General features: G+C 36.7%; 3 protein-coding genes across 3 annotated transcripts in view; 1 reads left to right on the top strand and 2 right to left on the bottom strand.

Moving 5' to 3' along the window:
• The window catches only part of LOC141325884 (zinc finger FYVE domain-containing protein 26-like), a 30146-nt gene extending 14716 nt beyond the window's left edge, over positions 1-15430 (bottom strand). Inside the window, exons 1-18 of the mRNA XM_073834611.1 lie at positions 15240-15430; positions 14954-15029; positions 13996-14076; positions 11846-12335; positions 10609-10733; positions 10246-10410; positions 8669-8757; positions 7964-8097; positions 7699-7890; positions 6957-7550; positions 3958-4128; positions 3710-3861; positions 2982-3225; positions 2569-2832; positions 2385-2495; positions 2119-2289; positions 739-975; positions 548-653 (exon numbers count right to left, since the gene is read on the bottom strand). Coding sequence (XP_073690712.1) covers positions 548-653; positions 739-975; positions 2119-2289; positions 2385-2495; positions 2569-2832; positions 2982-3225; positions 3710-3861; positions 3958-4128; positions 6957-7550; positions 7699-7890; positions 7964-8097; positions 8669-8757; positions 10246-10410; positions 10609-10733; positions 11846-12335; positions 13996-14076; positions 14954-15029; positions 15240-15430 — 3593 coding nt within the window. The remainder of the gene's footprint in view (positions 1-547; positions 654-738; positions 976-2118; positions 2290-2384; positions 2496-2568; positions 2833-2981; positions 3226-3709; positions 3862-3957; positions 4129-6956; positions 7551-7698; positions 7891-7963; positions 8098-8668; positions 8758-10245; positions 10411-10608; positions 10734-11845; positions 12336-13995; positions 14077-14953; positions 15030-15239) is intronic.
• A 4297-nt stretch (positions 15431-19727) lies between these two features.
• LOC141326566 (galectin-related protein B-like) lies at positions 19728-22088 on the top strand. Its single transcript, XM_073835291.1, has 3 exons — positions 19728-19810; positions 21504-21693; positions 21777-22088. The coding sequence occupies exons 1-3, from the start codon at positions 19767-19769 to the stop codon at positions 21918-21920; spliced, it is 378 nt and encodes a 125-aa protein (XP_073691392.1). The 5' UTR covers positions 19728-19766; the 3' UTR covers positions 21921-22088.
• A 2520-nt stretch (positions 22089-24608) lies between these two features.
• On the bottom strand, positions 24609-25939 carry LOC141325883 (pleckstrin-2-like). Its single transcript, XM_073834610.1, has 3 exons — positions 25655-25939; positions 25455-25533; positions 24609-25232 (listed from the first exon to the last, which is right to left on the bottom strand). The coding sequence occupies exons 1-3, from the start codon at positions 25937-25939 to the stop codon at positions 25105-25107; spliced, it is 492 nt and encodes a 163-aa protein (XP_073690711.1). The 3' UTR covers positions 24609-25104.
• Between the last annotated feature and the right edge of the window lie 5 nt (positions 25940-25944).

Below are 25944 nucleotides of genomic sequence, written 5' to 3'. Positions count from 1 at the left end.
ACGTACTCTTAAAATCGTCCTACATTGCTGTTTTACCTTTTTTTTTTTTCAAAGGGCGTTTGACTTTCTTTGCAAACACTGGGTCAGTACTTCTGCAGCAATGTAGGACAATTCTAAAGTTGGGGGTGAAAATAAGATGGGAGTTTTTTGACATACCCTAATTGTATTAAACAGGAGTGCGTAGAGTACGCATGTGGATCGCAGAGCTAGACAAGACGAGCATTTGTGGTTAAAAACTATAAATTGTCATTTATTTTTTTAGAAAATAACAGATTGTTTCACTAGACAAAATCCTTCTTTGACTGGGATCATTTAGAGCCCTTTAAAGCTGCATTTGAACTGCGTTTTGGAAGTTCAAACTCACAGGCACCATAGAAGTCCACTATATGGAGCAAATTCCTGAACTGTTTTCCTCAAGAAACAATTTCTTTACGACTGAAGAAAGAAAGACATGAAAATCTTGGATGACAAGGGGGTGAGTAAATTATCTGTAAATTTTAGTACTGGAAGTGAACTAATCCTTCAAGAAAGACAGATCCTTGCTTACCTATCAGGTGACACCTGTCTGTCAAACAGCAGCAGTGAGAGAAGCTGTGTAGGCGACTGAAGCAACAGTAAAAGAGGATTTCCAAGTTTCACTTCCGTAGACTGATCTAAGATCAGATCACAAATATCTCAGAGCTCCTAATAGTTTGTAGACATGTCAATAATTCTGCTGACTGGAATCTTTAGTCTTACCCTCTGACCACAGACTGCGCACCAGTACTGAAGCCAACACATTGACATAATCAAGGAAGTTGCGTATGTAATCTGGTCGGCCAGGGGCACTGTCAGACTCAAACGGGCAGAGCTGGTCCAGATACTGTAGGAGTTGTTTCATAGCAGTACGCACTGGGTGGGAATCTAGTTCAGACTGCTTAAGACCAGCCTGTTCAGTCAGCGCTGTCAGGAGAGAGTTCCCCGCCAGTCCATCTACTACAGGGGAACAAGAAAAGTCAAAAGTAATTAATTATATGTGACCCTGGACCACATAACCAGACATAAAGGTTAGTTTTTTGAAATTGTGATTTACACATTATATATAAGCTTAAATATAATAAGCTTTCCATTGATGTATGGTTAGTTAGGATAGGACAATATTTGGCCAAGATACAACATTTGAAAACCTGGAACGAGAATGCAAAAAAAAAAAAAAAAAAAAAAAAAAAATCAAAATACTAAGAAAATTGCCTTTAAAGTTGTCCAGATGAAGTCATATCGATGCATATTACAAATAAAAAATTAAGTTCTGATACATTTACAAAATATCTTCATCAAACATGATCTTTACTCTTGAATTTTATCTATGAATCTTAACTATAAATTTTGGCATTAAAGAAAAATCGATAATTTTGTCCCATACAATGTATTTTTGGCTAATATTGCTACAAATATACCCATACTACTTAAGGTTTTGTGGTCCAGGGTCAAATATTTTAAAGGGGTCAGGCCACAGACAGTTGTTTAATCAATGTATGACATCAACTTCACAATTTTGTCTTTTTTGTAATAATTAAGACCTTTTCTCTCTCATTATTTCAACATGTCATTTCATAATTGTTTTGTAAATGTGGTTCCATTAAAATCTGGCCCCTAATAATTTATAATGGCACCTTTAAATGTCTGTAGATTACAGACTACAGATTAAAAAAGGACTTTCTATTCGAGTCGAAGACTGACAGGGAAGAGAAGAAATTGTTAAATAAAGTTGTTAATTTTGTTTTCTTTGTGCACAAAAAGTATTCTCGTAGCTTTATAACATTACAGTTAACCCACTGATGTCACATGGTCTATTTTAATCGATGTTTATTACTTTTCTGGGCCTTGAACGTGGTAGTATGGTTGCTGTCTATGCAGAGTCAAAAAGATCTTAATTTGTGTTCCGAAGATAAATGAAGGTCTTACAGGTTTGGAACGATATAAGTGTTCATTTTTGGGTGAACTGTCTATTTAACTACAACAAAATTAGCATGAATTTTAACAGTTCTAGGGGAAAAAAAACAGAAATTCAATTGACGTCATGTTTTCAAAGTGCCATAAAGTTAAATTTTTTGTGTATAAAGTTCATTTTGCTAGTACCTGAGATGTTGGTGGCAGAGGTCAGGGTTTGAAGCGTGACCTCTAGCCGCTGATTCAGGTTTAGCCGGGAGGCGATACTTTCTTCTGTTAATGTAGTATGACAAGACAACAGCACTTCCTGGGCACTACAGCCAAAGGGGCTGCAGACAGCAGTCTCCTCTCCATTACAGTCTAGAGAAGAAATGTTAAAATAAAGAGGTTATGTAAGGTAAAACTAAAATATCAGTGTGCATGCAAATGTGTGGAAATAATCAAACTTGTTTTACTTGTTCCTTTGCTGACGCAGGTTCTATTGAGGACCTTGCTGATTTGTTGCAGTACCGAAGGGAAGCCTCTAATACTGTTAGCGTGAGGAACCTTTAGATCTACTCGTACACCTGCAATAGGCAAAATGAGGTCAGGACTCAGTAATAAATATGGCCCAAATAAATATCCTTGATGCAAACTCACCTCTAGCCTCCAGAAAGCTGCTAAGTCTTCTTTCAGCAGTCTCAAGCAACTGCCTTGAAGTTTTCCACAGTTGGCACTGACAGCAGGAGAGGTCAAAAGCCGCCATAGCCGCAGGGCTCAACTCTTCCAAAAGAGGTCGCGCGAGGTCTGGCGAGTCTATAGAGCACTGGGAGAGCCAGTAATTGTCCTCTAGACAGGGTATCGGCCGGCTCAAGGTGCTGAGTAAACGTTCAGCCACATCAGAGATAGAATAAAAGGCCATCCCTGGGGACAAAAAAAACAGCAAGTAGGTCTTATAGATATCACTAATTACCCATTTTATTCTTTCAGTTGCTTGGCTGTGTGTTAAGTGTTATATAAAAACAAACCTATTGCATGTCATCTTTAGACCTTTAGTTAAATGTGCGCAATACCTGCGGCTGCTGCACTCCCAATGCTTTTAAGTGTTAATCTGCTGCTGCTGCCCATTCTGGTTCTGCCTGCTGGAGCAACGCCCACTGTGCCCAGACCCTCTGAAGACGAGGATGATGAAGAAAGTGACTGGCTCTCTATCTTCTGCTCCACCTGAGCCAGCTCATTCAGGACCTCTCGGTACCGGTCCATAAAGACCAGTTCACCTGCACACTCAGAGTTCTCCAAACCATACATCGCAATCACCTAATAAACACACATAAGACAGACACATGGCATTAAAGAAACCCAAATGCATGGATATGAACCAACAATGACAAATGAGGTCCACACAGAATAACTGCATAAAATGCTTAAAATGTTTCTCTGATTCTGTTAGATTTGCTACTATGCTGTCTGTGCCATTAAAGGGATAGTTCACTCAAAAATTAAAATCCTGTCATTAATTACTCACCCTCATGTCGTTCCAAAACCGTAAGCCTTTTGTTTATTTTCAGAACACAAATTAAGATATTTTTGAAGAAATCCAAGGGCTTTCTGACCCTCCATAGACAGCAATATAACTGAAATCTTACCAGACCCAGGAGTGTAGTTAAGACAGGGTCAAAAAGCTCTCGGATTTCATCAAAAACATCTTATTTAGTGTTCCAAAGATGAACGAAGGTCTTATGGGTGAGTAACTGGAATGACATCTCTCTAGTGTCAAAAAAAAAATGGCATCATATTTCACCTGCTGGGCCTCTATGTAGTTGCCTCTGCGTATGCAGGCGATGAGGAGAGACTCGGGTGGGGAGAGCATCGCAGGAACCAGCCAGCTGTGTGGTCCACCGCACGGACACACTTCACTCCCACGGCACACACTCCCAACACACACCCCGCCATCTGCAAGACAGCAAGAGCAATTATTATTAGCGTTTATCCAGGATGTGGGAAGTAAGTGTAAGTATTTAGTAGGTGTGTATGTTTTTGTGAACTGACCTGAGGTGCCGGTGCTGACCTCCCCATTCTGTCGTTCCGATGAAGCGTGACGTTCAGAGCGATGTCGATGTTTTTTTCTCTTCCTCCGAACACCTGAACCGCTGCTACCACTGCCCTGGCGTTTCAGAGGAAATGCTGGACTGGGGAGTGGAGATGGGAGGTACAAGCCATCTACAGATACAGACACACATATACGTTAATACAGTTAATACACACTAGGGGTGGGCGATATGACCTAAAATTAATATCACGGTATTTTTCATCTTTTGAACGGTGACGGTATAATATCACGGTATTATGTTCCTGGTCTTGATCAGATCACAAATATTGTCTCTGTTCTAGAGCGATACTCTCAGAGCCCTTTCTGTTTTAGAGTGCCATCTTTCAACTACCTTTTGGTCATTGAAACGGTCCAACTCAGGCCCTTTAATGCTGACAAATAAGGAGTTGGTGGAGTGAATCCACTGAGATGTGGCTTCTCCAGTCAATTTGCTTCATTGAACTGAAACCCCTATGAGGTAGTGCCAATAGTTCAGCAAGTAATAATGATCAGCAAGATTTCTGTCTTTATTTGTATAGTGTTGTCCATAAAAATGAGGCTCAGAGGTGCCATGAGTGCAATCAAATCTATAAATTCATGTTGAGATTAGTTTTTTTTTTTTTTTTTTTTTTATAAAATTTGGAATACACAAGTATTTAAGATTTCAATAACTGAAAGGATCTGCCAGCAGGTGGCGGCAAGACACTGAAATTAATTACTGAATCGTATTGTTCATTTGATTCGTTTGAACACATAGTTCATTCAAGTGACTCTCTTTATGAATGCGAAATTGAATCATTTGACTAGATTAGTTTAAAAACGCACGTTCACTTATAAACGAAGCACCGCTGTGTTTGATTGGAGAACTGCGCTTCTTCATTTAAACACAGCAGTGTGACTTATTCCAGAATAAATTTTGAAAATGAAACTGAGCAAAATCGGGTAACGTTATAGTGTTATTCTCAGTAATGTAAGTCACTTAATAATAACTTCTTGTTTATTTAACGGCTGTAGTAAATTAATATCTCATTTACAAACTCCCATAAAAATATTAAAAGCTGTCCCTCATCTTAGTTTGCGATATCACAAAACTCTATTATAAACAACGACGCTCTCTGTACTGCGATCAATCTCTTATTTACTCTCTCTACACACTTTGTTGATAGAAGGAATCGTGAGATATGTCTGTGATACATTACTGTGCTGTGAACCTAGACAGGTCGGCGTTTGGCTTTCCGGTGCATTTTGAACTTACACAACAGGAACAAAGCGGCGATGGTATTTATCTCCGCTTATTCGCGCGAGTGATGGGAAAACCTCCCGCGGATAAACTAGAGTGAGTGACGCCATGCGCATGGTGTGAACGCACCGACTGTATGTGCGCACGTAATTGACAAACGGTCGCAGGCAAATTAAACTTGGGTGTAGCTTATTATTTAGAATGAGCTATTATTGATGTAAATGCAGCCGTTCAAGGCACATAATTGATTTATTACGGTATTGACGGTATTAGAAAATCCATGTCGTGGCGCAATGTCACACCGGTGTTAACTATGATACCGGTGTACCGCCCACCCCTAATACACACACTACCAATCAAAACTTTTTTAAAAGAATTCTCTTCTGCTCACCAAGCCTGCATTTATTTGATCCAAAATACAGCAAAAGCATTAATATTGTGAAATATTTTTACCATTTAAAATAACTGCTTTCTATTTGAATATATTTTAAAATGTAATTTATTCTTCCGATCAAACATGCTTAAACATTTCGTCTTATTATTATTATCAATATTTAAAACAGTTGAGTCTTTTTTTTCAGGATTCTTTGATAAACAGAAAGTTCAGAAGAACAGCATTTATCTGAAATAAAAAGCTTTTGTAACATTATACACTATACAATTTAAAAGCTTGCAGTCAGTCTATGTATGTTTTTTAAATTAAATATTTTTATCTGAACTTTCTATTCAAAGGAACCTAAAAAATATATACTCAGCTGTTAATTATAAATAATAAATGTTTTTTGAGCAGAAAATCAGAATATTAAAATGATTGCTGGAGAATCATGTGACCGGAGTAATGATGCTAAAAAATCAGCTTCAAATTTTTTACTGTTTTTGCTGTACTTTGGATCAAATAAATGCAGGATTAGTGAGCAGAAGAGACTTCTTTAAAAAAAAACATAAAAAAATCTTACTGTTAAAAAACTTCTGAGTGGTAGTGTAGTTTTACTATTCAAAGGTTTGGGGTTAGTAAGATTTTTTTTTATGCTCAGCAAGGCTGTGTTTATTTGATTAAAACACTGTAAAATATTATTGTTATATTATTACAATTTAAAATAACTGTTTTACATTTTATCTTTTAGAATGTAATTTTTCAGCAGCCATTACTGCAGTATGCAGTGTCACATGATCCTTCAAAAATCATTCTAATATGTGACCCTGGACCACAAAACCAGTCATAAGATAAAATTTTACAAAACTGAGATGTATGCAACATATGAAAGCTCAATAAATAAGCTTTCTATTGATGTATGGTTTGTTAGGATAGGACCATATTTGGCCGAGATACATCTATTTGAAAATCTGGAATCTGAGGGTGCAAAAAAATCAAAATACTGAGAAAATCCCCTTTAAAGTTGTCCAAATTAAGTTCTTAACAATGCATATTACTAATCAAAAATTACATTTTGATATATTTATAGTAGGAATTTTACCAATAATCTTAATGGAACATGATCTTTACTTAATTTCCTAATGATTTTTGGCATAAAAGAAAAATCAATAATTTTGACCCATACAATGTATTTTTGGCTATTGCTACAAATATACCCCAGCGACTTAAGACTGTAATTTAATGCATCCTTGCTGAATAAAAAACCGACCCCAAACTTTTGAAAGGTAGTGTATGTAATAAACTCTCGCAACATGAATATAAAAATATTACATCACGTTTCTCACCATTCCCATTACCATGGTTGCTAGTAACAATCTGCAATCTCCACTGGGCTTCTGCCGTGTATTTAGACAATCTCTGTAACCGGGCACTGAACGTTTCTGCTGTAACAGAACATCCCAGACTCTCTGCCAACTCCACATCAGCTGCAAGTGCCCTGCCGTCCTCCTGCCCGACCCCACATACGCCCTCCAAGCCCTCTCTCACCAGCCGTAGAATCCCCTCCATTACACTTAAGTCCACCAGAAACCCACGACACCCTGAAGTCAGGTGGCCCAGCTCAGGGTTTATCCGATCAGACTGTCTGCTTTGGATCTCTTCTTTCAATTCCTCCATCTCTCCACTTTCCTTTTCTGTTTTCAAGAGGCTCTCAGTCGTGCTCATACTTTTAGTACTGTTTGGTTTCCTCTTTTCAGTGTTTGTGTCTGGTTGGGTTTCTGTGCCAGTGCTGATCTGATCTGATTGTGGGCTGAAGTCAGAGTCAGAAAGGAAGAGGAGGGAGAAAATGTTCTCCAAGAGTTCCAAACGGAATAACGCCGGAACAGCTTCCAGGTAGAGCTGACATTCTGATAAGTAGTGCTGGAAAAGATCAGAGCATCCTGGGAAAGAGTAAAGAATGAAAGAAAAAATGTGAACTACTAAAGTAACTAAGTTAACTGGTTTATTATCAGGATTGGTTGATTTAACAATGGAAACAGACATTATTTTGTTTTCCTAAAAGAAAAGAAAAAACAGCAGCACAGTTACCTTCAGTTGGCTCGTCCCCTTGACCTGCCTCTGTCTGCTGCTTATGCAGTGACTCACAGTCCAGGCATCCTGTGTGCATGTGCGCGTTCACACAGATGGCGTAGAGAGCATACTTCATGGCACAGAAGCCTCGAAACAGAGTGATGTTTCGCTGGACAGTGCTGCTGGGTGAGTCCTCTAATGAAGGATCTCCTACAATCGTATAACAAAGATTTAACATTTCTGCAGATGTGTGTGAATTCAAATTTACCCCCTTGTCTTATACCTGTTTTTTGCAGCAGTTCCAGAACTTTGTGCTCCTCGTATTTAGTGAGAGGTGTCAGAGAGTGCAGCACATACAGGGCAGAGTGATGGTCCAGCATGTGTAAGTGACTCAGCAAGGCATCATGGGATATCCCTCTGTACAAGTATGCATACCAGTAAATAAACGACATGTGCACTACTGTTCAAAAGTTTGGTTTGTCGTTTTTTAAACTAAACTAACACTTGTTATTTATCAAGGATACATTTAATTGATCAAAAGTGGCCGTAAAGACATTTACAATGCTGCAAAATTACAAATCAAAAGAATCTAAAAAAAAAAAAACTCATCACATTTTCCAGAAAAATAATGAGTACAATCACTTTTAATATTGATAATAAAAGTTTACGGAATTAATGGGTGCTGAAAATTTTGCTTTGCCTTCACAGGAATAAATTATATAAATAATATTTAAAACAGCTACTTTACTACAAATTTTAATAAAATATCACAATATAGCTATGTTTTTGATCAAATAAATGCAGCCTTGGTGAGCACAAGACTTAATTTAAAATGTCTAAATGGTAGTGTAGATGAACAAATAGCATTTAATCTCTGAACAAGAATAATTAACATAACTTCCAGTTTTTTAAGCATACATTAGTGTGGTTAAATCAACCATTTCACAAAAAAAAAAGAAAGTTCACTACAAACAGTGTTTTAACTCACGGACTGTTCTGGTTGCACCATTCCAGCACACCAAGTTGAGAGGACAGAGTGCAAGCTATCTCACACAATACTGAATCATTTTTCTGAGGCTACAGAGAGAATGAAAAAAATAACTTAATTATTTATATATTCACACACACTAATGTGGAATTATTATACACACAGTTTAAGTCAAAAGTTTACATACACCGTGCAAAATCTGCATAATGTTAATTATTTTTTGTTTAGTGATAGTTGTTCATAAGCCCCTTATTTGTCATGAACAGTTAAACTGCCTGCTGTTCTTCAGAAAAATCCTTCAGGTCCCACAAATTCTTTGGTTTTTCTTCATTTTTGTGTATTTGAACCTTTTCCAGCAATGACTGTATAATTTTGATATCCATCTTTTCACACTGAGGACAACTGAATGACTCATATGCATTACAGAAGTTTCAAACACTTAATGACATTTTAGAAGGGAAAACGATGCATTAAGAACCAGGGGTGTAAACTTTTGAACAGAATAAAGAGGCGTAGGCTACTTTTTTCTTCTTTTGCCTAAATATCTTTCTTTTTTTTTTTTTTTTCTTCATTTAATACTGCCCTTCAGAAGTCACTTTCATATTTCCCAGAAGACAAAATAAGTTAAATTTACCCTGATCTTCAAATTTAGTTGGCTCTTAATGCATAGTTTTTCCTTCTGAAGTATCAGTGAGCATTTGAACCTTCTGTAATAGTTGCATATGAGTCTCTCAGTTGTCCTCAGTGTGAAAAGATGGATCTCAAAACCATACAGTCATTGTTGGAAAGAGTTTAAATACACAAAACGCTACCTACTAAATCACTACACAAAACTATGACTAAACAAAAAAAACTGCTTTGGATCATTCAGGTAACAACACAGCATTAAGAATCAGTTTTGAACAAAGTAATTTGTATTAATTCAACTATTGTTTTCTCTTGTTGACAATATGTAAAATATCTTATTTACGTCAGTACTAAATAAAAAATAACATTCATTTCGTATGATCCCTCTCATATTCGTAAAATAATTAACATTTTGCAGATACTGCAAAGTGTATGTAAATTTTTGACCACAAGTGTACATAAACATATTAGACATTCAAATAAACATAAATAAACAGGCAGTCTATCACAGGCCCACAGCTGTCAAATAGAGACAAAATATCAATCAATAACACTTCCGAATGTCATATATCTAACAGACTCAACAAACTATTTAAGGTGTACACCTCAGTAGTGTTGCAACGCAATCATGGCACATGACAGAAATGCTCAAGTCAAGATCACACCTTAGCTGGAGGGGATTTTTTTTTTGTTTAATTTTAGATAGAAAGTGAAGTGTGTGTGTGGGGGGGGGGTTTGGGGTAAGGAAAGGTCCATGACATGAAAGGCCTGTCTGACAAGGTACTGGGTTGCTACAGTGAATGTTTTTTTGGTTTATATTGTGTAGCTGGTTATAGGCAAACATTTCTGTGCAACTATTTGCCACACCAATCTATTAACGTTCTATCGACCAGAATAAGCAGCAGAGGGGACGACACTTTGTACCATTAATCAAATGTCTGACAACTGACCTGTTGGTGATGTAGAACTCTCAGAAGGGTCTTGGCAGAATCCAGGCTTTGACAATGCATCCAGCCCATCAACAACAAGAGGCGGGACAAAGGCTGAAACTCAGCCTGCAATAGTGTTTCCAGTTTGGTGAATTCCTCCCGCTTTATTAGATCTAAACCAGTAAGCTGCAAACAATAAGGATGGACCATGCAATTATAAAACTAGAGCAAACACTGTGCTGCTTTCATCTATACACTTTAATAAATGCTGTTTTTCAAAGAATGAAACTTGATTAACTTGTAAGTCTCACTGACTAACTTCAGGAATTAAAACAGTAAAATACTTATTTCTAGGTCTCAGTTGGCCTCATTGTGTACACCTACCAAGACCTGCTCCAGAAAGTGCTTTCCAGTGCTCAAACACTCAAAGTAAATGGCTTTCCACACCAAACGCTTGTCACCATGACAGCACAAGCCAAGCATGACTCTTTCCAGATCAGGCAAATCAACTAGAAGGAAATAGAGATGAGGTTTGACAAGCATCAACACAATTATGTCAGCTTAAAAAAAAGATCACATGCAAATGGTGTGACAACTGAACATTTTTGGGAAGGATCTATGACCACATGAGCAGAAGTGTGAAAATTCAAAGTAAAGGAGGTAGCATACATACCAATAAAAATCTCCTTAACTTCCTTAAAACCAAACACACAAACTGGAAGCAATACGACTATTAATCATAATCAGATTTGCCTTTTAAGGGGAGACACTACAGGCATAAACACAAGTTTGAGATTTTGGGCTTTTTGGTGTTTTATAAAGTGTTTTTTCAGACTAGTGAAAAGACACTGTTAAGTGTTTCTTTTATAGCACTATCTATTTGTGTCAATACATTTCAATTACAATACATATTTTTAAAGGCCGTTTTCTCAAAAAAATTTCTCCTACACTGAGCCATAAATCTCCACTTCAGTAACACTTACATACATCAAACTTTACATTTTTATTCCTGTTTATATTCTAGAAGGTTTTTACAGAGGGATTTGTTCATATATCATTTGCTTGATTTTATACAACATTTTATTCCCTCTAAAATGGTAAAAAAAAATACATTGTTTTCTCTCTGTTTTTTCAGAATTATGGAGAGACAAAATGAGATACCCCAAATCCCCTCTGTAAAACATTTGACTCGAATATGTAAAAAAATAAAAATAAACATGAATTTTGAAACTGACTTAATCCAGTGATTCGATTTTTGTACTAGAAATGTATGCAAATTAGCGCATATTTCATTAAATTATGCCTAATTTGAATATTTACACCTAACATTTTAGAAAACATGTAATACAAAAAATATGTTTGCAATTATCAATATAATCAATTAACTGGGTAAGTAAGGTGATAACTATTCGTTATTTTTCCCTATTCCACTGCAGTGTCTCACCGTAAGACTTTAAATTACAGTTGACATACTGTTGATCTAGTTTTAGTTTCCAGATACAATACCGTTATGACATTACAACGGCTACAAGATCCATTGAAAAAATACACATGATTACACAAACAAAATTGATTCTGAACCAGGTTGTTTGTAGTACTTAATTAAATTTCATTGACTCACCCTGTGTGTGTGGTGCCTCTCTTAGCAGTTTCTCTTTGAGCAGTCTGAGCGCTGTGGAGCTGTATGCCATCAACAGTGCATGTCCCTGCGGCCTTAGCAGACATCCCAGAATTCTCTCCTCCGTCATGGGCCCTTCTCTAGCTGACCACACACCCTCCCACAGGGTCTCTAGCTGGGCATTTGACCTCTCCGGCCCCCACGGTGCTAAGGCCAGAACTGAACACACTTCCTCCACCCATTTCTCGTTCCTCTCATCCACAGGTACGTTCACTCGCTGGGTGAGGTGCTGGATGAAGACGTCCTGTAAGGCATGGTCTCTGGAGTGGCCTGAGTGCTGAAGGAAGCTGATGAGAGAGTGGCAGAGTCGCGGCTGCTGGCGGGTTAAAAGAGTACGGAGGCAGGATAGAACAGCGGCACTCAGTGGAGGGGTGGAATCACCTGGAATCTTTTTCTTTACTTTCTCAGAGTACAGGAAAGCTTCATGCAGCTCCTACAGAAGAAATAGAACAAAGGTTATGAAAAAAGTAGGGCTTTTAAAGCTAAAGGTGACACATCAAGAAAATCTGACATTTTAAGTGTTTAAGGGCTATAATTGGGTCCCTAGTGCATCTACCAACCTAGAAAACATGGAAAAAGGCAACACAGTAACTTCGTTTTGATAAACCTTTTACTGAAAAGGAATGTGAAAAAATAAGCGTGTCAGATTTCACTCCACCTGTGACGTGATAAGGGGATCTTATTATAATATTACCACCCTTTAATCTACACGTTTCCACCCACAATGCCATCATTTTGTTTTTACAGGCGACAACGATGTACCAGTTCTTATGCCATAGCAAAGGTTTGAGCAAAGCTTGCTAACCGGTTTCGTTGGCTGCACAGATGAGCACAGAACACTATTTAGAGTCCCAGCCTCAGAGGAGACAAGAGAGCAGTGGATTTATTGATTTATTTACTGTATATTACGCTGCTGCCACACAGATCTAATATAAACATGCAATTTCTTTCCCAGCTGTGCACCTTCACAAACATAACAGACTGTTTTTGTAACTCCTGTGTGTTTTTAACATAAACTTGTCTGTATTTGGCAGTTTAAGCGCAATAAGACATGAAAGAGAACTTAGTTTAGTACTCACATGCCGTGTGACAGCCACTTATTGTGCGCCTGCTTCGGATGTGGTTTAAAACGTATGATTTCAGCACGACAGACATGGTAATCAAAACTAAACAGATGTTTCTTAGCAGAGTATCTGAGCTATGAGCTGTGAAGGCACAGTCCTGTTCTGGAAGAGGGGGCGGAGAGCAGCAGCTCATTTGCATTTAAAGAGAAAATGCATGAAATGCATGAAAACAGCGTGTTTCTGCTTCCACTCAAAATAGGCATTTTCAAAATGAAATAAGATCTGTAGGGTATTTTGAGTTGAAACTTCAGAGACACATTCTGGGGATACCGGAGACTTATATTACAGAAAAAAGGGCATAATAGGTCTCCTTAAAACACCAATTGCATTCATCGTTTCTTCCTTATTTTGACATATATCTGAGTTAAACGACTTCTAAAAATGAGTAAAAAAAAAAAAACATAAGACGGCACTTGATTTTCACTTTTAGCGTATAAATCTCACTTACATTATTGACAACAGACCTTTTGGACCTTTTTTGTATGCAAAATTCTGATGAACATTTGCTATTGTGACAGCACAGTGTTTGTTCTGTTATTTGCAATTTGGCAATTGTGAGATCATTGCCTCATAAATTAGACCAAAGAACTAGTGGTTGATTTGGGTCATGGATTAAAGCTCTTCACTAAAGGATTTTACTGCTTATAGAGATAATAAATTTGGGGGAAAAAAACAAGTGCATATTGCAAAATTATTACTTCTTAGCATGGAAAGTGGATGCAATATTTCTTGGAAATGAAAAAAAGAAAAGAGTACAAAAAGACAAAGTTACTATACTGTATGTCTTGCTCAACTGTGCACACGTGCACAACAGCAACTGATAGAGTTGAACCTTATCAGAGTTCAAAGGAAATAATCAAAGGTTTGTGAACAAAAAGCCATAAAGTTGTTACAACAGTGTCAGGACTATCTTACTTTACACTCTACATGCATTTGGAGGCAGCATACATTAGTTGGAATTCATCATACCTTAAGTACAGACAGGGGCACATCTTCAAGTTCCTCTAGAAGCAACATGAACTCCAGTTCTCTCTTCACAGACCTGCTCACCTGCAGAGAAATGTAACCATACTCTGCATCAGGAAAAATAGGTTCTGATGACAGGGATGAATGCTCAATGATTGAAGCATCCATGAGAAATTACAGTTGAAGTCAAAAGATGCAAAATGTTAATTATTTTATCAAAATAAGAGGAATCATACAAAATGCATGTTATTTTTTTTTTAGTTCTGTCCTGAATAAGATTAGTACTGACCTGAATAAGATATTTCACATAAAAGACGTTTACATATAGTCCATAAGAGAAAATAATAGTTGAATTTACATACACTTGATTCTTAATACTGTGTTGTTACCTAAATGATCCACAGCTGTTTTAGTGATAGTTGTTCATGAGTCCCTTGTTTGTCCTGAACAGGTAAATTGCCTAAGTTAATTTGCATACGAGTCCCTTAGTTGTCCTCAGTGTGAAAAGACAGGTCTCAAAATCATACAGTCATTGTTGTAAAGGGTTTAGATACACAAAAATGCTGAAAAACCAAAGAATTTGTGGGACCTGAAGGATTTTTTTAAAAAACAGCGGCAGTTTAACTGTTCAGGACAAACAAAAGATTCATGAACAACAATCACTAAACATAAAAAACACAGCTGTGGATCATTCGGGTAACAACATAGTATTAAGAATCAAGTGTATGACTTTAAATGGGGTCATTTTTATAAATTCAACTATTATTTTCTCTTGTGGACTATATGTAAACATCTTGACAAACATATGTGAAATATCTTATTCAGGTCAGTACTAAATAAAAAATCAACATGCATTTTGTATGATCACTCTTATTTTGGTAAAATAATTAACTTTTTGCAGATTCTGCAAGGTGTATGTAAACTTTTGATTTCAACTGTATATCGAGCGGAAAACACACACCTTTATTTTAGTCTGCTTTTCCAGAACTTGAAGCCAATACCAGGCCAGTCTGTGAGGACTGCCCACTGTTTCCCACCTGGGTATAAGAAAAAGAAAAACAGACATGTGAAATTAAATGAAATAAGTGTCTCTTATAAAACCTAAACCATATTAGTAAGTTAACCACAGTTTCCGTCAAGAGTTAATATAACTATTGTAACCACCAACAAGAAAGAGGAAAATAGATTTGTTTACATTATTGTTCTCAACATTGGTTCTGTTGTTTATTCCTCTCGGGGTCACTCACCTGAGCGGGTATGGGTGGGTAACGATGGCTTTAACGATGTCATGCGGGCTATGGAGATCATCTTTGCGCCTATCACCGAGCTGACCCACACAGGCTGCCGCAAGCTCCCACTCACCGCGCTTCAAACACCGAGTGAAGAAGCCGAAGAGCTCGCGTCTGGAGGTCTCTTCTTCACGTCCAAATGGATGCATGATAGATAGTCTGCTTTGATTCAGCAGTCTTTTGAGGTCCACGGAAAGATTACTGGCCTCAGATGATATTACGTATTCCACATCTGACAGATACAGGACAGAAAATGAAAGAAAAAATCATTAGCGTTTTTGTAACAGTATGTCAACAGCGATATCAAATCAAATTCAGAATATATGCACAGTTTTTTGATAGAGGTCTACAAAAGCATTCATTTCGAATAAAGTGATAACGACAAGATATAATAATATACAAATCCAAAGCTGACAAAACTGTACAGAATTCATGTGAGAAGATCAGAATCGGTTAATAAAGTTAAAAGCTATTCTAAAGCAGAAAAAGTTATGGAAGTGATAGCTGTTATTAACGACCTCCATAAGGTGTTTACATTGCGATCAGTGTGATTTGAACTTTGGTTAAAGTGAAATAATGACAGCAAAACAACAGACACTGTCCACATGAAATAGTTTGGAGGATGGCAAATTGACTACACTATAAAAATACTGTACGTCGCTTTATGCTGATGTACAAGAATAAATAAGTAATTAAATCAGCACTTACGATTTTGGTTTGTCCTTTATATCTCAGACCAGAGAACAGCGCGTTCAAATGCGCTTGGCATCAGCTGTATGTGGCCATGAGAGAGCCGAGTCATGTGACTCGATCAGCTGATCGAGAACCTGTCAGTTCAAGGGTCAAAACAATAGAAATGAAATAGGGGTAAGAATGGCAATTGCGATGAAACTGCGTATCACAGTGGGCTGGGCTTCTAATTAATTAGCAATTCTCATTTTTGGTGACAATTAAATTGCTAGCCATTACTCAGGTGTGAGTAAATTTACTGCGATTGCTGACGTAGTCAAGTGATAACCGATACTTTTCTCAGCGCTGGATGGATGAGCCAATCATAGTCGTTTGTGATAAATGATTTTAAAAGCCATATTATTGACATTCCTATAGTTGATTATAACCTAAATTTAGGTACTAATCCTTCAGATTGACAGATTAAAAATTACATTTTATTAATGTAATCAAGTTGAAAAAAAAACCGCCTAAGATTTGAATGCGAGTCAAAAGGGGATTTTACCTTTTTGCTCGACTATAAGCGACCCCTGGAGGAAGACACTTATTAGATTATCTTTTGTGTAACGATTGCCTCTCAGTGGTCCAAATATGTCATCTCTCTCGCAGTATTATATAGGCCATTCTAATAGAATTGGTCCAAACTGCTGTCCCACAACCAAAAAACACATTTAAAAGCATTTAAGTATTCAAATCTTAGATGTTTACTAAGATCCTTCTATTATCTATTGAAACCCACAATGATATTTAAAATATTAAGCTTAATGTGTTCAAAATCATAATTTATTGGGTGCTTTCAATTGGGAGGTGGCTGTCCCGAACCCTAACTACGGTGGCCGAGAGAGGCCAACGCGCTGCAAACAAGAAAACACATGCAAACAGAAAAAAACGACAACAAATAAAGAAAACATCTTCATCAGTTTGACAACACAGGCGCTGCAAATCCTCGCAACGCAAACACAAATACGGAAACGCGCTGCAAATTCTCACAACACAACCAAACTCAGAAACGCGCTGCGAACACACGAGGGCGCTGCAAACTAACAAACGCGCTGCATATAACACGGTCCACAACGGAAATGTTTCAGGGGGACCTCAAAAAGTGACGAACTCATCTGGGACCTGATTATTTATATCACTATATTACCTGATTATTTATATCACTATCACCTTTAAGTGATACTATACTATCACTAAAAGGCGATAGTTCACCGATAACACCTCTGCTCTGACCAACAGCCACTGAAAAAATAATCAGGTCCCAGATGGGTTCGTCACTTTTTGAGGTCCCCCTGAAACATTTCCGTTGTGGTCCGTGCTATATGCAGCGCGTTCGTGTGTTCGCAGCGCCTCCGTGTGTTCGCAGCGCGTTTCTGAGTTTGGTTGTGTTGTGAGAATTTGCAGCGCGTTTCCGTATTTGTGTTTGCGTTGCGAGGATTTGCAGCGCCTGTGTTGTCAAACTGATGAAGATGTTTTCTTAATTTGTTGTCGTTTTTTCTGTTTGCATGTGTTTTCTTGTTTGCAGCGCGTTGGCCTCTGTCGGCCACCGTACTAAGTCCTACATTTCTAAATTTCAACTTATAAAAACAATATTTAATTTAATTTTCCATTTTATTTTATTTCACTGTTGTTTTTAAAAATATCTTTTTTATTTTATTTTTTGAAAGTAAAGTTAAAAAAAATATTTATTTCATATTTTCTTTGTAAATCATGACACTTAATGTAAAAAAAAAAAAATGTGTCCAAAAGTCTGAAGAATCTGTGTGTCACTACCAAACACCTTTTTTTCTGCAGGTAAGCACACTTTTTCAGAGTTTTTCCATAACATTTCGCTGGCTAACCATGTGCTGATCAGCATCTTTGAAAATATAATAATAATAATAATGGGTTTATCCCATAAAATTGTCACGACTGAAACATGTCATCGTTGTTTTGGTATATAGTGACACAAGGAAACACATAGTCCTCATATTTGAGTGAAATAAACAAAATATTTTTTTTTTGTATTTTAGTAGTGTTTTAGTTTGCAAGTTAAAATATATATTCAAACTAATGAATCCTTAAGTTTGAAATCGGTATGATACACTTTTTCCCTTTTATAAAGAAAATTTTAATTTAAAATACAACAAATCTCATAAATTAGACTTGAAATATTGTTAAAAATGTAATTGTTATTGTTTTACCTCTATAAAAATTTATATTTACAAAGTAGATGTAAGCAAAATCTTAAAAAATAGGTCTATATAACCCTTAATTAAATTATTATTACTGTGTTGCAGTAGTGACAAATTTGGGGAAAGGACAAATATGCCAAAACTTTATGAAAATACAATATGAGACTTCACATATACTAGAAATGTGTACATTGGATATTATACAGTTTGCATACATACAGATTTTGTGGAAAAAGACACTTTTTTCCCCCAAGACATTCAATTCTGACTTTGGATTAATTTTGTACAATGGCTCATATATGCAGTTATTTTTTTTATATTTTTGGTTAATGGTTGTTGTGACCTATAATCTTAGGGATTTATTGTAAAATTATTTATATTTTTTTGATAGTTAGTGACTTGGCTCAACACAGATGCGGTTGTATTGATGCCACAATTGTTAGTAGCTATTTGACAAGAAAGTTCTTTCCGTTTTAACTGAGAATCTGTACCGAAAGCCAGAATGAAACATGCTTACATGCTATTCTGGTGTATACAAGCAACCTTGGCATTGACACTGGGAAACTTGATAATAATTTGAAGCTAAAAAGCCTTGGAAACTCTCTCCGGGTGGTAAAAACATATTGCAGAAACAAAGAGCAGGACTGGTTAGATGGGAAAGTTAAACAATACACCTGCTGGTACTTGGGAGCTAATTATGTCTCTTGAGTATATTGTCCATGTTTGTGATTCCACTATTATATAAGCTTATTCCCAATTGAATTAGTGTTTATCATGGTATAACTTCCGCCTTTAATGTATAAGAATAAACACAGTAATTATTCGAATAAAACTTATCTGGTTTTAGCCTTCATAATTTGTAGGCTAGTGTATTTCTGGCATCGCGAGACTTTGTAAATGTTCTCATATTAAGCAGAGATTCATTCATTCATTTTTAAATATGCTGAAGTCACCACTGTATTTTTGTCATCATCAGTCCCTGCCTGTGATGGTTACTATGGAAACGGAATGGCGCGAGGCGGGGTGAGTCGATTCAACGCCGGTCTCGCGCACTGCGATGATCAATTCTGTGCATGACAGCTATTGTCCTCGCGCCTGAAACGCAACACCTGCACGACTAAACTAAAGCCGTTAGCGAGTGGAAACATGACAGATAAAGGGAACATCCGAAACGTAAGTAGCCTATGATGACTATGATTTTAGAGTTTATTATCCGCCACTGAGACTGATTGAGTGTGTTGGCACAGTGACGTACCCACTGGGCTCGTATATTTGACTCTACACTGATAAATATATTTCATATTGCTTATATGAGACTGCTACATTTATAAAGGATACGACTCGGTAGCCTAATTTGCATATTAAAACTATAAACTGTGAAAAGAATGAATGGACTGAGAACCTTTTCTTATCCTTCTTGTCGCGCAGGCAGCGATGGGTTTAAGATATCGTGATTATTTTAAATCAGTACATTAATAATTCGTATTTTGCCTGGCAATAGCATTAGATGTTTGACCGTAAAATACTATCCCTGCAGGAGGAGGAGTATGTTGGGGAGATCAAAGGGGGTCTACGGCCGACCATGAGGCTGGTAGTGATGGGTATTGTTCACAAGCGGCCCAAAAGGTTCGTATCAGACACACCTGTCTGTGCTTTCGCCAGCACTTGCGTTCATTTGTCACATCCGCACATCCTGAATGACTTGGTTCATTGAGAATGAGACGCGCCTTCACTGCGGTAACACAATGAGCCAATTGTATCGGGGATTAAACCGTTTTAACGTCTCCAGTTCACACAGGAGCTAAAAGAAAACATGGATGCCAACAGAGAACACATAGAACCCATTTTAAATGCATGTGGAAAAGCACCCATCTGACTGCACTTTATATTTATCTGCACTTTATTCCATAAAGAACCTTACCTTAAACATCTATGAAACCTTTCAAATGCAGAAAATGTTCTTTAAAGTCGAAAAAGACTCTAGCCTATAGATTTTTAAAATGTTCTTTAAAATGGTTCTTTTAAGAAGTGTTCACTGAAAGGTTCTTTGGGGAACCAAAAATGGTTCTTCTATGGCATCACTGCAAAAATACCCTTTTGAAACCTTTATTTTTAAGAGTGTAGTGTAAATAGCTTATATTGTATACCGTTCAAAAGTCTGGGAACATTAAGATTTGCAGTGTTTTTTTTTTTAAAGAAGTTTTATATGCTTATCAAGGCTGTGTTTATTTAATAAAAAATTTGGGAAAAAATATTATTACAATGTAAATTAACATTTTTCTATTTTAATATACATTAAAATGTAATTTATTCCTGTGATCAAAGCTCAATTTATAGCATTATTACGCCAGTATTCAGTGTCACATGGTCCTTCAGAAATCATTCTAATATGCTGATTTATTATTAGTGCTGGAAACAGAAGTGCTGTTTTATATATATATATATACAGTAAAAAATATTTGGCAGCACAATTATTGCCAACAGGTAATTCTAATAATAAATCAGCATATTAGAATGATTTCACTGGAGTAATGGCTGCTGAGCTTCAGCTTTGCACCATAGATTAAATTATATTTAAAAAAATATTAAAATAGAAACCATTATTTTATATTGTACTACCATTTCTTAATATTACTGTTTTTCCTGTATTTTTGTTCAAATAAATGGAGCCCTGATGAGCATAAGAGACTTCTTTAAAGACACTGCAAGTCTTACTGATCACAAACTTCTGAATGGAAGTGTATACCACACAATTTAGCCACATTCACAGAAAACAGTGGTAACTAAAAAAACACCTAAATCAACTGGTTTTATTCAAGTCAGAAATATTAACATCACTGAAACAACCTGTATACATTAATTAATACCAACAAAACGAATGTGTTAAATCAGGTTAAAATCGCAGGTTACCACTTTACAGTGTATACTGATAACAAAAATAACAAGTAACTAACTTTTTAAAAAATAAAATCTAAACAAATGTGATGTTTGGGGAAGGGATTGCAAATTAAAAATACTTCTAAAAACATAGTTTTTGTTAAACATTTCACATTTGTTTTTGATGCACTAAATGTGGTTTTCCAGCTGTTGTTGTCCACTTCTGTTTTGCCAGTGTGGGAAAAAGTCAATTCCCATGAAGTTTTAAAAACAGATTGGACAATTCTGGCCATATTTGGCATCTAAGGGTTAGCCAGAAACTGCTGGCTCATAATGTGATTTGATCTGGAGCGTCACAGATCAAAAAGCAGAACTCACATTCCATGAAATGATGTTTGTTTTAAAACTGATGTTAAAAATCTTTTTCTGCTTGTCTTTTTAGTATGGTAGTGTTAGTGGCATGCCAGTCTAAAGGAGAGGGGGAAGAGGAAATCGAGGGCGATGTGGGTCTGGAGTTGAAGGTGAACTTTTCAGAAAAGGCTGTACTTCGTAACGCTCGTCTGTCGGGACAGTGGGGCGCTTCAGAAACTGCCCTGTCTTTCTTTCCCTTTGCTCCTGGAGAGCCGTTTAAGGTAAAGGAGAGTTTGATGCAGCTAATAAAGCTCATAAGTTTCTATCACAATAATGTTGTTTCTATCTTGTGTCTCTCTCTCAGATGGAGATTGTGTGCGAGCACCAGCAGTTCCGGATTCTGGTGGATGGCCAGCCGTTGTGTGGTTTCACTCACAGACTGACTCAGCTCGCATCTCTCACTGCTCTTCGAGTCCATGGAGACTTACAGCTCACCAAAGTGGCTTGAGCAAGTGAAGAACTGTCTGCCACAGACAATTCCTAGAAGCAACTTAGCTGAGGTTTTAGAATCCTGAGCGTACTGTACACAATTGTCTTAAAGTTACAGAACTCCCTTCATTCATTTAAAACATCTAGAATTTATTTTAGTTGGGTCTGTGTTTGTTTTGGTAGACTATTTGGCCATTTTTTATCGTTTCTCTTCAGTGATTTTTATTTGTACAAATATTGGCAAATGAGGCTGTTCATTTTAAAATGGTTTTGGACACATTTGTGACCCTGGACCACAAAACCATCATAAGTAGCACAGTTATATTTGTAGCAGTAGCCAACAATATGGTTCAAAATTCTAGATTTTTCGATTTTCTCAATATTTAAATTTTTTTGCACCCTCAGATTCCAGATTTTCAAATAGTTGTATCTCAGCCAAATACTGTCCTATCCTAACAAACATCAATGGAAAGCTTATTTATTTAGCTTTTAGATGATGTATAAATTTTAAAAATGATCGTTATGACTCGTTTTGTGGTCCAGGGTCACATCTGTAGGAGAACATTTCTGAAGGAGCTGTGTTACCTCATGCGCAACCAGGTTTTACCAATCCAGATAGCATAAAAATGAAATTAACAATGATTTGCCATAAACTAGCTTAGAAGATTTCTTTTGTATAGTTTTTTTTTTATATTACATATATTACCTACTTTTTGTTTGCTTTTGATTTGATAGTTAGTTTGGCTCTTTGAAACAGAAGCAAAAGTGCCTTCATTTGTTCCATTAGATGCACTTATACAGTAGAGGACTTGTGCTTGTAGCTGTAGTTCAAATTCATTTGCATTTACTCATTTGGCAGATGCTTTTATCCAAAGCGACTTACATTGCCTTCAAGATATACATTTGATCGGTTTCTGCATTCCCTGAGAATCAAACTCATAATCTCGGCAACGATAGTGACATTCTCTACAGTTTAAACTACAGAAATGTTTTTTTTTTTTAGTTAAATCATTTCAACAGAACAGAATAATTCAGAATCATAACAGAATCATTTTTGTTTATCCTTTGTTCATTTGAATGTACCACAGAACAGTTTTGATGGCATTAGGAACCTGAGGTTTCATAACTGACACCCGAATGTTCACTTTAAAATGCAATTCCCTGCGATTGTATTGGTTTGCAAAAAGAAGGACTCAAAGTCCATCTGTATCCTGTACTTGGTGCTGTCAATCTACACACTTAATGCTGCAAATGAAGCATGTATTAAATAGCAAAGTTTACTTGAATGTCTTTTAACATCTAATAATTGCAATATGTACTTTAAACAGTAAACTTTTCTTAAAGAAATTTTAAAGAAGATCTGATTATTTAAAGTTATATTATGTAATGTGTGTATGTGTGTGCACTCTTACGTCTTACAAGTCAAGACTTGGTTTTAGGGATCTGATTATAATTGGGTAAAGGTTAGATTTAGGGTTTGGGTGAGGCACTTATTTCTGATGGGAAGTGTTAGGGTAAGGAGCTAGAGATTACACTGTGTCAATGTATGTCCTCACGAAGATAGCTGTATGGAGCTGTGTGTGTGTGTGTGTGTGTGTGTGTGTGTGTGTGTGTGTGTGTGTGTGTGTGTGTGTGTGTGTGTACCTGGTATTCATTACGTTATGGGGACCAAATGTCCCCACAAGGATAGTAATACCGGTAGATTTTGACCTTGTGGGGACATTTCTTAGGTCCCCATGAGGAAACAGGCTTATAAATCATGCACAATGAGTTTTTTTGAGGAAGTAAAATTGTGCACAATCTCCTGTGAGGGCTAGGTTTAGGTGTAGGGCCATAGAAAGTACGGTTTGTACAGTATAAAAACCATTACGCCTATGGAATGTCCCCATAAAACATGTAAACCCAAAATGTGTGTGTGTGTGTGTGTGTGTGTGTGTGTGTGTGTGTGTGTGTGTGTGTGTGTGTGTAAAAGTGTGTATTCGTGCATGTTTGAAAGAGACAGAACAAGAAATACACTCATGCACACAGTGTGTTTTTTAACCAGAGCAACAAACCAATAGATTTGCGCAAGACATGAAGTCAGTTCTGTTACCTGATAAAACAGAAGACAGGTAGAAACATGCTAATGGTCCATAACAAAACTGCAGGTATGCATGTCAAAGATATGATTGCCAGATGACAATTACTCAAATATAACTTTTATTTAAAATAATAAGAAGAAAATAAAGTTCACAATGATCATCATTTATGCTTTCAAAGTACATTCACAGAATGTATAAGCTTTACCACATGTATATTATATCAAACATAAGATACAAGCTTTATCAGTGAAATGTAATTTTTATATGGAAATATGTGACCCTGGTCCACAAAACCAGTCATAGCTTTTTATGCCAAAAATATTTAGGGTATTAAGTAAAGAATAAAGATCATGTTCCATGAAGATATTTTGTAAATTTCCTACTGTTAATATATCAAAACTTAATTTTTGATTAGTAATATGCATTGCTAAGAACTTTATTTGGACAACTTTAAAGGCGATTTTCTCAGTATACAGATTTTCTTTGCACCCGGCCTCAGATTCCAGATATTCAAATAGTTGTATCTTAATAAAAAAAAAAAAAAAATGATCCTTATGATTGTTTTTATGGTCCAGGGTCACATATTCTATATGCTTACTTAAATGAGGTCTCATGCTGGCTCCAAGTGTATTACCTATTTCATTAATATTAATGTTAATAATATTAATAATTAACGTATTATTAATATTATAATCTACTCTCCAAACAGGATTAATGTCGGTTGACTTGAACTTGGAAAATGGTCTTTCCGTAATTGAAACAACATACCTTCTAATGTTTATTCATTTTTTTTTATGCTGTAACTAGTAAAGAGAAAGAGATGGTCGGCTAACATGCCGTTTGAACCGAGGAGCTACAACGATCTGCCACGACACATTAAAGAGCCATAAAATGTTTTTTTTTTTTTTTTTTTTTTTTGAATTTCTTAAAAATGACCAAATTTGAAAGCTGAGACTTTGTTCAATACCTAAAGTAACCTGTTCTGTCTTGTCTTGTCTTGTCTTTCGACACATTGTTAGTTTTCTTTGCTCCTCTGTATTTTTCACTGCGTGAGAACATGATGTGTGGCGTGAGATCGGATCAAAGAGTAACGAAGGGGGGCGGGTCTTTGCGAAGGGTCAATTAAGTCAGTTGTCTAATAGATTGGATCCATTCCATTCTTTCTTCGTGTGTTGGAGCCTGGATGTAATAGTGTGTGTCCGCCTGAGTGATGATTTTAAAGAGGTTCCCCTGGACTTTACCTTTAACACCTGAGGATTACAGAAAAGTGACCATTAGCTTCTGTTTACAGTGTTTATCTGTAAATATTACTGCTACTATGACAACAAGACCCAAATCATTGCTGTGTTTTTGGTCTGTGGCAAAGTCTTCAAAGTCTTGATTCATATCTGGAATTGCTTTGTAAATATTCATTGTGAAACAAGTAGTCATCAGACTTCAGACACTTCTAAAGAGGTGTAAGTCTGACTCACCTGACGGTATGCCGTTATCATTCAGAGCAGACACCAGACAGCCGCGCAGAGATATACTGCCAACCGGAGTGATGTCATCCTGAGAAAGGTGGCCATCAAGAAGTAGACAAGTCAGCGCAAAACTAAACATCACATGATTTCTTTAAAATATAGCATAAAATGTTCTTATACAGTCTGTAAGTTCAAGTTAGCGTTCTCACCTTGCTAGGGTCATAATAGTGCAGGAAAGTAGGCTCTGCCCTCAGAACAAACAATCTCACCTTCCAGTTCTTCACCTTGTGTCCCTGACACACAGTAAAAAAGTAGCACAGATAAGCACTTTCCAGTTCTTCTAAAAACTTTATAAAAATTATAGTGGAGTGCTCACCTGTTTGAGCAGGTAACCTCTCTTTACTACTTTTCCACTGAGTTCCACCGCAGACCGAGACTTCTCTGCTTTCACACTGCCTCGCTTCTGAAAGCTTTGGGACTGTTTGGGAAATCATAGCCA

This window comes from Garra rufa, chromosome 2 (assembly GCF_049309525.1).
Source record: "Garra rufa chromosome 2, GarRuf1.0, whole genome shotgun sequence".
In the NCBI taxonomy this organism is placed as follows: Eukaryota; Metazoa; Chordata; class Actinopteri; order Cypriniformes; family Cyprinidae; genus Garra; species Garra rufa.
The sequence above is the reverse complement of the archived record's forward strand: the minus strand, read 5'-3'. Positions and strand labels throughout refer to the sequence as shown.